Raw genomic sequence first — 14,528 nt, forward strand, 5'->3', positions numbered from 1 at the left:
ACTTGTCCCTGGATACCTTGACTAAGTAAGCCCTAATAGCACAGCATCATCTTCAACACCAAACACAGACTAACTCAGCCACCAACTATCAAAACATGCTCAAATTTCCTTAAAACATTACTCTAGGCACACCAAGAACCTATTAAAATAGGGTTAGCACAAAAGATTAAATTTGATCCCAACCTCTTTCCCTCCACAAATCTCATCTTCCAGACAAACTTATCTTCCTTTGGCTTTCTTAAAAGACCATACACACTCCAACTTTTTTGCCTTTATTTATGTCATCTTCCTATAATACATCCCATCTTCCCTAGTGATTAAAGTCTTCAAGGAAAGGACTAGTCTCTTAGAATTTCCTGTAGCTCATTCAATATTTAGAAAACAAGGTAAAGTAGACTATTCCACTCTCTATGCTGTCATAATATGATAAATATAAACATATGTGACTTATTAAATAATTTGTTAACGATCTGCTTATCTTTCTATACCTCTAGATACAGTGAAAGAACTTTAAGGGTAGGGGCTACATCTTATAAATTTGTTCTCCAAATAAAGGCCAAATTGTACATACTGGAGAAAGAAAGAATGTAGCAAGGTGATGAATAAAGGTACTTCTAAATAGAGTCATATTACTTTGGCTATTGTAAATAAATTAATGGTCCAAATAAACTCAGGGTTACACCTTAATTGAAGGTGGACTAGTCAATAGATTAAAAGAACTTATTAAGAACACATTTTTAAAAAAATGCATTTTATTGAAATATAATGTATGTACAGTGAAATATACAAAACTAAAGTGACATGGGTCAATGCTTTTTTTTTTTTTTTGCAGTGTTCCCTTCTCTCCCCTCCTATCACTCGTAACCAACAAAAAGTTTCCTTCCATATATAAACCCTTCCTTGACTTTTTACAATAATGAATTATACTACATTTGCCCTTCTGTGATTGACTTATTTCACTCAGCATGTCTTCCAAGTTCATCCATGTTAAGCGGTGTTTTGCAGATTCGACTTTATTTTTCAGTGTTGCATAGTATTCCATTGTGTGTATGTACCACAGTTTGGTTATCCATTCTTCAGTTGATGGACACTTAGGCTGTTTCCATCTTTTTGCTACTGTAAATAGGGCTGTGATGACCATGTTGTTGTTGTTGTTGTTAGGTGCCACTGAGTCAGACCCAACTCATCATAGCGACCCCTCCTTGGGTTTCCGAGCCGGTATCACTATGGAAGTAGATTGCTCAACTTTCCTTCCGAAGAGTGGCTGGTAGGTCTGAAATGCCAACCTTCTGGTTAGGCACTATGCTATTGGAGCTCCTGTGATGAACATGGGTGTGCATATATCTGTTCTTGTCCTGGCTGTCGCTTCTCTAGGATATATACCTAGTAATGGGATTGCTGGGTCAAATGGTATTTCTAATTCCAGCTTTTTAAGGAAATGCCACGCTGTTTTCCACAGTGGTTGTATCATTTTACAGTCCCACCAGCAGTGTATGAGAATCCCAGTCTCTCCACATCCTTATCAGCATTTGTTATTTTCTGTCTTGTTGAACTCTGCCATTAATGCTGGGGTGAGACGGTATCTCACTGTCATCTTGATTCGCATCTCTCTGATGGGTAATGATCATGAGCATTTCTTCATGTGTTTGTTGGCCACCTGAATATCCTATTTGGTGAAGTGTCGTTCATGTCTTCTGCCCATTTTGTAATTGGATTGGTAATCTTTTTGTTGTTGAGGTGTTGGAGTTTTCTATAATTTTAGAGATAAATCCCTTGTCAGATATGTAATCATCAACAAGTATGAATTTGTTGCTGTCATTTTGTAATGTGCTTTTTCATGGTGTCAATTTCTTTGTTCCATATAATTTTCTGTGCTGAGCTCATTTGGTTTATGAAACATGTTATCACTTCCTTCATGGCTACTGTTTTAATATTTGCTAAATATCTGTGCTGGTCCTCTTCTTTATTTTGATGTGAAGGTTTATCATTTTTCTTTGAGGTTACCCTGTGATTTACAGTTTTCTTTCCAAGTGCAGAACAGTCCACTCTATCTTGCAGTTGTCTTGATTTCCTTACCATTTAGAAGTTCTGTAACTACACAATTTTTTTCCCTCTTTTTTGGTTTGTAGTTGTCCTCATTTGTCAATTGATGTCTCTGGTTCCTTGTTTACAATCTTGTAGGTTTATTTACTTTGGATACTTCCAGAGCTGGGTTGGTTTCTGGGTTATGTCATCATGTGTGTTAATGATTGGTTGTTGTTTGCTTTTGTTGGTTCTCTGTCCAAAGGACTCCTTTTAGTATCTCTTGTAAAGTTGGTCTGGTTTTAACAAATTCCCTTAATTTTGGCTTTTTGTAAATGTCCTAATTTCACCATCATATTTGAGGGACAATTTGCCAGGTATGTAATTCTTGGTTGGAATATTTTCTCTTTCAAGGATTATATACACCATTCCATTGTCTTCTCACCTGCATGGTTTCTGCTGAGAAATCCGAGCTTAGTCTTATTGATTGCCCTTTGGAGGTAACTTTTCGTTTTTCCCATGCTGCTTTTAGGATTCGCTCTTTGTCTTTGCTTTTGGTGAGTTTGATGATGGTATGTCTTGGTGATTTTCTTTTGGGGTCTATCTTGTTTGGGGTTCGCTGGACTTCTTGAAAGGATATATACTCATCTTTCATCATACCAGGAAGATTCTCTTCCAACGAATCTTGGACAATTTTTTCTGTGGTTTTGTCTGTCTCTTCCTGTTCTGGAATTCCGATCACAAATAGGTTATTCCTTTTGAGAGTATCTCACATGAACCTTGTTGTTGTTATGTGCCACTGAGTCAGACCTGACTCATAGTGACCCTTCCTTGGGTTTCCGAGGCTGTATCACTATGGAAGTAGATTGCCCAACCTTCCTTCCAAAGAGTGGCTGGTGGGTTTGAATAGCCAGCCTTCTGGTTAGCAGTCAAGTGCCTTAGGCATTATGCTACCAGAGCTCCTACATGAACCTTAGGCTTTCTTCATTTTGTTTTGATCTTTTTTCTGATTGACTGCTTTCCAAAGAAGTACTGAGGTATTCGCCTAATCTCACTAATTCTGTCTTCCATTGATTCAATTCTACTTTACCCGTTCAATTACTCATTATCTACATCTGAAAATTCAGTATTAATCTTATGGATTTCTATCTGTAGATTTTGTATCATTTCTAATTTTTCATTTATTTTGTCATTTTGCACTTATATTGTCTTTCAAAATTGTTCTAGGGTTTTCTCTGTATTTTCCTCAATTTTGTCACTGTTTTCCTTAATCTGTCTCTCAATTCATTGAAGGTACCTAAATATAATTCATTTGAATTCCTTATCAAGGAGTGCTGCATCTTCCTCAGGGATGTGTTTTGGGTCCCTTGTTTCTCCTGCTTTATCTTGTTTCTTTGTGTGGACTGTGATGCTCCATTGTCTCTGAGGCATTGTGACATTTCTGTGTTTATATTTAATTGGTAATTGTATATTGGAGTGACTTACCCACAATTTTTGTTTTCTTTGTACACTATCTATATAAGCAGGGTACTGTGTTGTGCTTCTTATTTGCTAATTGGCAGCACTTATACACTTACCACCTATCTCTATGTCCCTGTTGTCCTTGGCAAATGGAGCATATTCTTAGGTTCCTGGAATCTGAATGAGAATGTTGTCACTTTAAAATCCAAAATGGCCACCACCTGTAAACATTCAAAATGCCTGTGCCCTCCGGATAGGCAAAAGTACACAGCTCAGGTTGTCTCCCTCCTTGCCATTTCCCTTCCTAGTCATAGGCCACCAGCGTAGTTGTTCCTAGAGCCCTTGGCAACCAGGGCTGATCTTTAGGTCAATCCTCAGGTCCCAACACTACTTGGAAATATTCAGGCTGTTGGTCCCGTCAGAGTAACTGACAGTCCACTTCTCCGACCGTCTCCGTACTCACTGTTTTCAATCAGGTTCTTCCACTAGTTGGTGCCTAATCCACTTCTGTGTATTTCCTTTCAAAGCTCGGGGCTCCAGGATTATTTTCTGTATCTCTGTCAATTGGTTTCTCCTTTTTTGTTGAAGAGGGTCTGCATAGCTTGTCTGCCTATTCCGCCATCTTACCGGAAGTTCCAAAACATATTTTTTTCTGTCTGATTAGAAACAAAATGCTTGCTTTGATATATTGCTGTTAATCACAACAAATGATTAAGAAATTTGGGCCAAAAGATCAGTAAACCAAAACCAAATCAAACTCATTGCCGTCAAGTTGGATCCGACTCATAGCAACCCCTCCTTGGGTTTCCAAGGTGGTATCACTACAGAAGTAGATTGCCCAACCTTCCTTCCAAGGAGTGGCTGGTGGGTTTGAACCTCCACCCTTCCGGTTAGGAGTCAAATGCCTTAGGCACTACGCCACCAGAGCTCCCAAAAGATCAGTAGTTACTCATTATTTAACTTTAAAAACTAAAAGCAACATCATAAAAAGAATCTGGTAAATTTGTAAAAAACTTAAAATTAAATGTTTTCAGAAAAACAGTTGAAACGAATATTAGAACTTCAAATTCATCAAAGTCAGTTTTAATAGTTGACTGAAGTGATTTCAGGTTGCTGGATATGTATGCACCATCTGTTGAATATCAGTTCAGAAGGTATTATTTTTCAGATATTATATTGTATTGAGAATTTTCCATTTCATCAGATGATTATTATATTGAATCAGGTCAAAAAGAGATGGACTATTCACATTAGTTGCATTTGAGGTTTTTTTTTTTTAAAAAAAAAAAAAAACCTTTTAGTAAATAATCTCTGACTTAATATGGAGAGTTTTTAACTCCAGCAAGTCTGTCTTTATAGAAATTTCATTTCTAGAAGTAATAGACCTCTAAGTCTTTTCTTCTCAGATCAAGTACAGTCAACTGCAAACTGAGGAGGCTATGGTTCCTTATTTTATTCAATCTCCTGCTCAAAGATGGAGAGGCCATACCAGAACTTGTCCCTGGATACCTTGACTAAGTAAGCCCTAATAGCACAGCATCATCTTCAACACCAAACACAGACTAACTCAGCCACCAACTATCAAAACCCCACAGAAGAACAAAATATCTCCCAAAGGGTGTCTCCCCACATAAGTTATCTTTACCAAAAGTAGTTTTTTCCCCCCAATATACATTTTAAATGAGACATTACTATATACAATCATCCCTGTCTAGTACATTAACATATATACAATAATTTTTAAAGGCAGGTGAATCTATGGTATTTTAATTAACTCCAGACACAGTAAGTTTCAAATTTCTGATTTGAACTAATTCTAAATAAGCAGTTAAAACTTGTAATAGTTCATGCTCCAAGAATTCCTTAGACAGGACAAGGAATTATATTAGTTCATGCTCTAGCAATTCCTTAGAAATGAAAAGATACATTCACATAATTAATTTTATTCCTAAAATATTTAAAAGCAAAATAAAATCTAACAAAATTTTTCTGTATCAAAAGCTAAAAACAATACTTCTGCGATTGCTTCATGCCATAATATTTATATTTTATTTTAAGGAAAAGGCAGAGTCTTCACTTAGCTCTGATTCTACAGGGAATCAACAGAAATAGTGATTTTAATAGTCATTTGTCTGGAGTTACTCCACCTTACCTTGGTTTGGAATTCCATAAAGTTCTCCTCTGACCATTGTTTCCTGTCTGAAAATTAGGAACCAAAACTGCAAACTTTTAAGTTCTTTCCCGTTACACAGAAATCAAGAAATTAGTTTTAATATAGGACTGAATTTCAAAGTCAGTTCACTGTTCCTATTTGGCAGAAACATATATCTATCAAGAAAGTTTCTATCGATTTTTAACTAGAAGTATCAGTTTAGCTGGCAGAGCTCTTTATTTTTGTACATAAAAGGAAGTGGGTTTTGATACTATCTCAATGTGCTTCCTGTCTTACAATGCATCTGAAATAAAGTGATGTCAGAAGGAGAGTAAAAGACCCAGATAAAAAAAAAGGAACTGGCACTATCAGTTTGCTTTACCTTTATAGTTTGCTTTACCTTTATTGTTAACTGCAACTGATTTAGAACTGCTCTGCAAACCAAACACTTCATGCTACTACTATCGATGCTGATTTTACATTTTCACTTTACAACATTTAAAGGAAACTCACAAATATGCAATATATACCAAAAATTTATATATCTATGCCATATACCATATGTATGACACATAAATGAGAGATGCACATTTTACAAAAGACTACATCATTCATTATTATTAGCTTGGAATTTATCCATTACTTGAAAGCTGCTAAAGTAAACACAGGAGCCCTGTAGTGGTTTACAGCTCAGCTGCTAATCAAAAGGTCAGTGGTTCAAACCCACCAGCCACTCTGTGGGAGAAAGATGTGGCAGTCTGCTTCTGGAGAGATTACAGCCTTGGAAACTCTGTGGGGCAGTTCTGTCCTGTAGGTTACTAGGAGTCAGAACTGACTCTACAGCAACAGGTTTGGTTCTGGTTTAAAGTAATCATACATGACATAAGACATTATGTGCACCTCCCACCCCACTTTCCAAATGTGACATTATGCCCCATTTGAGAATGGTATTCTCAGTTTATCTGGGTAAAATTAAAATAAACTACCCACAACCAGAAAAGAACTTTATAGAACATCTCTTCTTAATGTAAACTGAGGATAAATATTCAAGATTGTGACAATTTCTAGAAAAGGAATAAATCAAAGTGCAGTTCAAAAACAATTTATTTGAGCCATGCTTTTGATTTGCTATTACTTAGTTGTTTATTATCTTTTATTATTATGCTAAGTATAGTACAAGGTTATGCTATTCAAATCCACCTATTCAACTACTGACAATGGGGTTCTACTGATAGTTCTTTCTGTATCATAATGTATCTACCTCAAAGTCTTAGAGATAACTATCAAGTACCATTAGTTCTGAGTAAAAGTAACATAGATAAAACAGTGACTATTCCAAAACAGCTACTGTAGCATATGGTAGCTCTTGAAAGAGGAGGACCCCCAAGTATACCCCAAGACTATCACTTTGTTCCTAGTTTACTAGACTTACCTCTATTAATACTGATTTTCCTATTTCCAACCCCATCTAGAACATGATTCTTTCTCATTGCTTTTCTTGCCTGATGATTTACCTTGGTTCTTAACTTTTGATCAACAGCTTCTAAACTTAAAAGGGAACATTTTAAATGGGGAGAAGCAGAGGAAAGGCAGTCCTTCTCACTTTTGGCTCTACCCTTCCAAAAGAAGGTCCTCAGGAAACCTTGAGGAACACAAGATTCTGGATCAACCCCTCCCTCCACTACGGACAGGGATTACTTCTAAATTATGTATTGGTCAGAGGCACCAGCTTTGTCTTATATTCATGTCATTTTTTCCTAATATCTGAGGTCTGGGTTGCTCTCTAACTGGTTGTGATCTTAAAGCTAAAATCCTCTGGTTACAAAGTTTGCCCAAATTCCAAGTATAGCAGCTATACTAGAGAACACAGATGAAGTCACAAATTATCTTAATTCTCTCCAAAAATGGTATGCACATTAAAGCAGGGATAGTAATCAGTCAGAATTATTTTTCTGATGTAAGCATGTTAACAATTCTGAAGACACTGAAAGTAAATGAGTCAAGTACTCCAACAAACATTACTCTAGCTCTTAGGTGTACACACAGTTCACCTATAACTCAAAACCAAAACCATAAGCAAGCTAGAGAAATCTTGGATGTCTATTTTGCTCTGGAATATCACTATGTCAGTTCTTGGGAAGGAACCATCATGAGTTGGCTTAAAACTTGCCTCGCTATGTACAGCTAAATTTATAAATTTTAAGATAAAAAAGATCCACCTTCTTCAGGAAAACACTAATGAGAAACTACAGAATAATTTGCAAGAACAGGTAACAAAATGTATCCTTAACTGGAAATACCATCCCAGGAAACTGTGACAACAAGGACATTACTCCCTAAAAGAAATTTTTGGGTTGGCCATGAAGCAAACATCAAGAAAGAATAATAGCAAAGACCAGCAGACTAAATTTAGTCTTTGCTGCTAGAAATGAAAAGTTCTCAGGAAGGAGAGAGTTGTTAAAGCAATAAGTACTCAAATTTTAGAAGAGAGAATTAGAGAGGCAGATAAAAGCATCTTAAAAAACGTTATGGATGGTCAAGAGCTAAGAACAAACCCAGGTAAAACCTAGAGCTGTGTTGCCCAATATGGTAGTCACTAGCCACATGTGGCTATTTAAATTTCAGTTAAAGATTCAGTTTCTTCACACTAGCCATATTTCAAGTGCTCAACAGATACATGTGGCTAGGAAATTCTGCTGGACTGTGCTGATCTAGACAGTAAGGGAAAAGACACTGATCTGGAATCTGGGAAAAGATGAACTACTAATAAGGGCATTTGTCCTACAACATTCAGTACTTCAGTGAGGGATCAGGTGGATTTACCTTTCCTTTTCCACCTGCTCTTTTTTCCCTCCTTGTTGCTGCCACCATCACTGCTGCTGCTGCTGTTCTCAGAACTCTGGGAATCTGACTGACCATCACTGCTTTCTTCTGAACCTTCTGATAGCTCTTTCACCCCATCCGGCACATCTTTCTGAAAATGTAGGCATCCAATTAGAATTAATCATTACCATTTCAGCAAATAGGAATTAAATTTCTGGTATTTATTGTTGCAAGCTAATTGTGCTGATTAATTTTCAGTACTGTAGAATTCAGGAGCAGAATATCTTCTGAATTTGTCATTTCTCCTTGCGTCAAATTAAACTAGTTAATGTTTCTACCTCCCCCCGAAGATAAAAACAATACATGACATTCAAATGCAGGGACAAAAACATTGGCTTAAATCAGATGAAAACTGGATAGATAAAAGTCTAAGTAAATGATGAAATGTTCACAGTAATAATATGACAGTTTCGTAAAATGTATGTATACCCATGCATATTATAGGTGCATAAGTATCCCTTTGTGTGTACAGAAATACTGCTGTTATTGTTGTCTGTTTTAGGTGCCATTGAGTCACCTCTGAATCAGCGACCCTATGTGCAATAGAACAAAACACTGCCTGGTCCAGAAATTTATATATTATGAATTCAGATAGAGTCTGGATAGCATGAGATAAGGAATCATTTTAAAAAAAAATCACACGAATTTCTTTTATTTCTGCACTTAGTTGGATAGTGAGAATGCCAATTAGAAAGGATACCTGTGTCAGTATAGTATGTGAGAGATATAATAGGGTAGTTACAAGATAAAAGAATGGAAAATTAAGGCTTCCTGGGTTTGAATTCTGGCTTTATCCTTTCCTAACTGTGCTGCCTTGGTCAAAGTGCTGATGATTCACTCATGCCTCAGTTACCCTATCTATAAAATGAGGGTGATAAGTGTACCTACCTCAAAAGACTATTCTGAAATTGAGGTAATAAATGTAAAATGCTTAGGATAGTTCCTGGCATATGGCAAGAGTTCAATCATTATTAGTTATTATTTATCTATTTATGTAGTACACAAAAATTTATACATCTACATGTATTAATGAATGTTATCTCTAAATTATAAAACTGTAAATGATTCTTTTTTCTCTTTCAATACTTTATTTTCCCAAATAATTTATTTTTATAATTATATAAAAAATTATTCTAAGACAAAATGGAGCCCTGCAATGGGCTCCCATATGCCCATGACATTACAGCCAAGACCATGACTCTGATCCCCTAAGTAATACTTATTTTTCATTTAAGTTTATGCCCTAGTGCCGTTTCTCCCTGAGCCATCTCTTATATTACACATGTTCTTATAATACGTACCCTGTATTTTTCTGTTCTTTCCTTCAAAATGCAAGGCAGCTTTTATAAAAAGCTCACCCCAAGACATTCTCATCTGTAGATTCAACTAGTATCTTAAACAAATAAAATTATCTTCTTTTCCTAGACTAGTTAGCCCTTCAGGATCAATTGCTCATACTCCAAACCTCAGAATTATTTCATCCTCTCTTTTAGGTATTTTATTTCTCTAAAAACCCTTGCATCTCTCTCTTTTACCATTCCCTTAGCTTAAGCCCTATCTCTTCCGAACAACCACAACCACCTTTTTTGGTGAATTTTCTTGCTTCACACCTTTAAATATATTGTACTTAAATTATCTTCCTAAACATGAATATGATCGTGCTGTTCTGCACAACTCTTGCTATCACCTCAGCACACAAACACATGCACACATACACTCTAAAACTGCTCAGTCAGGTTTTCAAAGGCCTCCCAAGGTTGATCTTTACCCTACTATTTACCCCACCACTGAATGCCTCAATACACTAGCCCACACAAGGATTATCTTGTAACCACTCCAATTCACTCTGCTTTAAAATCCATTCTGAAGATTTCTACCCCTGCTTTTGCTTAAACTATTTTATTCCCTTGACCAAGAGACCACCTCAAACCTTATACTTTAAAAAAAAAAAAACTCTAGACAAAATTAATTTTTATTTCTTTACAGTATCATAGTGCATTATAGTACAGTATTTTATAACAGTACATTTTGTTAGCATGCAATTATTTCAGTAACTATAATGTAAGATTCAAGAGATCAGGGATCACAGTTTATTCCTCTTTAGAGCCTCTACAGTACTCAGCATCTAATAGGCTTTTAATAAATGTTATTAATAATATGGAAGGATTGGAACAATTAAAACCTAAAAGAAACACAGAAAGCCCCATGTGGCAAAGGAGCCCTTAAGTCCAGGAAGTTCAACAAAGTATGTAAAACAGAGATGACATAAGTAGGTTAAATCTTTTTAATGTTAGAGGGCTATGCACAGCTACTGGGCACTGTGAAGACTGGAAATCAAAGCTAAAAAGGTGAAGAGGGGACAGAGTCCCACATATACATAAACACTATAGTTGTCATTCTCCTTTTGCTGATGAAACTTCCCTAAACGTCTTATGGGGAACAATCCCTCTCCTTAATTCACCTGGTTCGACCAAGCTTAACCTAAATCTCACATCAAGGGTATTCAGGAACCTAAGACTGGCCAGTCAGAAGACTTGATACATTTGGCATCTGTGACCATTCAGTATAGACACGTGATCAAGCCAAACCAATTAAGTAAATCAGATTGAAGGGTTCCTGCTTTAGTTCCTAGAACTCTTCTCTGCAGACTTAGAACTCACAGAATAGGGGGTGGGATGGAGTCATATATTATGAGGAGAGAGCCTGCCTGAGAAAGAAGTCTAAGTAAAGCAGATACCAAATTCTGATTTGAGCTCTTGCATCCAGTCTAGGTTAAGTTACCCTAGATTTTTTGAGTTAACATGAGCCAATTCTAATTTTACTCAAGCTCATTTGAATTGTCAAATAACTGAAAGGACACTGAAAAGTACAGGTCCCTTCTGGGTATAAGAATTAGAAATTAGTAAGCTTGTTATGGTGCAAAGAATATGGGTTTGTGAATTTCTTCAGATCTCGGGTCACATTCTGGTTTGGATTTTGTCTGGCCAACACTGGGCAAAAAAATTCTGCCTTCTGAACTTTGGCTTTCTTTATCATGAAAAAGGAATGAATCATAAGCACAATTCTGAATGTAATCAAGAATTAAGTGAGAAACCATCAAGGCCATATGTTCCACAAAAGCACTCAATTATCCAAATGTTGTAAGGCTCTTTAAAAGTAAATGGGAAATTCATTTTTCTTCATCCTGTCAAGATCATAAAGAATAAAATACAAAGTTATTTCTCCAACCTTCCTAAAGACAATGAAAGGCAGAAAATGTACTGACTACAGAGTTGAAAACAATGAAATCTGTGAGCCGGAATACGACAGGACTGTTGGGTCTCTCAAATTTTCCACCTTTGCCACTCTTCTGTTGCTTGCTTTAGTGGAAAATGTTTGCGTTTTTCTTCTCTGACAAGTTTATGCCTCCCATGGGCTGAAGCTTTCACAGGTTCTACTGTTATCAGTTCTTCTTGAAAATAAGCATTTCAAGAACATTAGAATTCTTCTGTCTCTGACTCAAAACTTAACTTATATGTGGTCATTTCCTGTCTTTTCTTTTTAAATAACTCCCCAAGAAAAATATTTACCTTCAATGTATACACTCCCATTCTACCTGGAACCTTATAAAAGATGCCCTCTTCACCTCGGGAGTTTGTGTGTAGCATTGCATTTAGGCATGCAAGCGGGGAAGTCCCACTGCAAAACAAACATAAAGATTAGTTTGCATCTCTCTAACATCCTAGGTAACAATGACTAAAAGTAACAGCATTTATTCTACTTACAGCACTTCTAATAAACTCTACAAAATTTATCAATCTAGAGACAGCTACTATGGAAAAATGGTTATAAAAATCATCACTATATATATCTAAAGAACAATCAATCTTAATTTTCTTAATACTTATATTCAGTACTTAATATGTGAGTCAAGGAAAAGTTATCTCACAGAAGTATCACAAGTATATTTTTTAAATTCTATTTTATTTAGCACAAGTTTTAAATCTCTAGAATAATGAGAGGGAAAACATACATAAACACACACAGATACTAATTAGCAACATTAATTACATTGCATACAGACTGAATCTGTTATATGAAACTAACATGTTTCAATAGTCTTACATTTAAACCTATCATGCTATCACTTTAAAAGGTATTCCACAGGCTTCTGAATATTTTTATCTTTATGCAGAAATTTGGTCAAATGCTTACTGATTCAAATATACATGTTTTGTATTTTATGAATTAGATGTATAATAAATTATCTGTAAAAAAGTAGATAAACGTGTTATTTTCCTTTACAGCTGTAATCAGATTTCATTTCATGTCTTTCTTAAAACAATAGCAATATAAACTATTAATGGGCACTACTGGTTTGTTCCTGTATTAAGGGAGTGGCACTAACATTTCACCATGGAGCCTAATGTTCGTTTTTACTTAAAATAATTACGCACACATTACAAAACAGCAAAGCAAATTGCAAATCATGTTTTAAAACATGCAACAGGTATTAAAAAGACTGGTATAAATTATCAAAGAGTAGATCAACTAGCATAAAACAAAAAAGTAACTTTTTCTCAGCTGAATCCTTAATCTCTGACTTGTACACAACAAGAATTATAAAAATATCAAGAAATTAGATAATATTGGGGAAAAAACTTCTAGATAAGAATAGTGTTCAGATATGGAAAACAAAAATGAAAAAAAATAGCTAAAAATCAGATACTATTAAAAGGTTATGATTTGTAGTATTTAAAGACAGAGAGATACATTTAAAGAATATGTTCATTTTTCTAAGGCAAATACCAAAAACTTTGTTAGATAAAATATTAAGACATTTAACACAAGAAAAAATATACACAGCAAACACACACGTGGAAAGTTCCTATGGTAGCAACCATACAGAAAGAATCAGGGGTCTAGAGTCTCTGATTAGGGACATTTGGCATACTTAACCTTGTTTTTTAAAATTTCTCATAATACCCAAGGGGTTAAGGAACTCTGGTGGTACAATACCTAAGGCATTTGACTGCTAACCAGAAGGATGGTGGTTCATACCTACCAAGCACTCTGCGGAAGGAAGATGGGGCAAATCTACTTCTGTAAAAATTTATCATCTTGTAAACCCAAGGAGGGCTGCTGTGAGTTGGAACTGACTCAATGGCAATGGGCAGTGGATCCGAGGGTTTTTTTTTTTTTTTGGACCCGAAGGGCTGTTGTTGTTAGGTGCTGACAAACTGATTCCAACTCATGGCAACTGTGTGTGCAGAGTAGAACTGCTTCATAGAGTTTTCAAGGCTGTGACCTTTCAAAAGCAGATCACCAGGTCTGTTTTCCAAAGTGCCTCTAGGTGAGTTTACACTATCAACCTCTGGGCTAGTAGTCAATCACCTACCCACTGGCACCACCCATGGACTCCTAAATAAAGCAGATTAATTGCACATTTCCAATTCATTTCCCTTTCAGTTCTAATCCGGTGCTACACAATAACCAAAATAAGCTTACTGGAAGGGGCTGGCACATATTTTTTAGTACACCTAAGGATAAAAATTCTATGTTGGGGAAAGGAAAGACATGGGTCCACCGTCCGCTGGTACCATTCCACCAGTCAATGAGATTCAGGAATAAATATATGACTTAATCACAGCCAATGATCTAAGGAGCTATTTCCTTAGGCATTTGGAGAAAGAAATCTGTTTCCCAGGAAAGCTTCTGAAAGACATCCCTTCTCTTCCCTAAAGTGAGTGACACAAGGAAGTTAGACCTAAAATTTTCATAGTCATCTGGTGACCATTAGGGAAGGATATGCAATGCAAGTAGAACAAAATACAAGACAGACACAAGACAACGAATATGAAAAAAAATCCAACACAAAAAAAGGCAGAACTGAGAAAAGGGGAAAAACGAACCTTTTACCATTATTGCTTTTGCTACCATCAAGACTTCCCTTAAACCCTGTAAGTTCATGTGAATGATCAGAATTCCCAGGTGTATAGTAGAGCTGACAAGGGGCAAGGTTATGGTCATT

At 36.0% G+C, this 14,528-nt stretch overlaps 1 protein-coding gene across 1 annotated transcript in view; it reads right to left on the bottom strand.

Moving 5' to 3' along the window:
* Positions 1–12,192, bottom strand: part of ASXL2 (ASXL transcriptional regulator 2) — a 63,356-nt gene extending 51,164 nt beyond the window's left edge. Inside the window, exons 1-2 of the mRNA XM_042783440.1 lie at positions 12,088–12,192; positions 8,459–8,609 (exon numbers count right to left, since the gene is read on the bottom strand). Of these exons, the coding sequence (XP_042639374.1) occupies positions 8,459–8,609; positions 12,088–12,165 (229 nt within the window). The 5' untranslated portion in view covers positions 12,166–12,192. The remainder of the gene's footprint in view (positions 1–8,458; positions 8,610–12,087) is intronic.
* Positions 12,193–14,528: the final 2,336 nt, after the last annotated feature.

The sequence above is a fragment of the Orycteropus afer genome, unplaced genomic scaffold (genome assembly GCF_000298275.1).
Source record: "Orycteropus afer afer isolate SDZICR_OR568_19922 unplaced genomic scaffold, OryAfe1.0 scaffold01180, whole genome shotgun sequence".
Lineage (NCBI taxonomy): Eukaryota > Metazoa > Chordata > Mammalia > Tubulidentata > Orycteropodidae > Orycteropus > Orycteropus afer.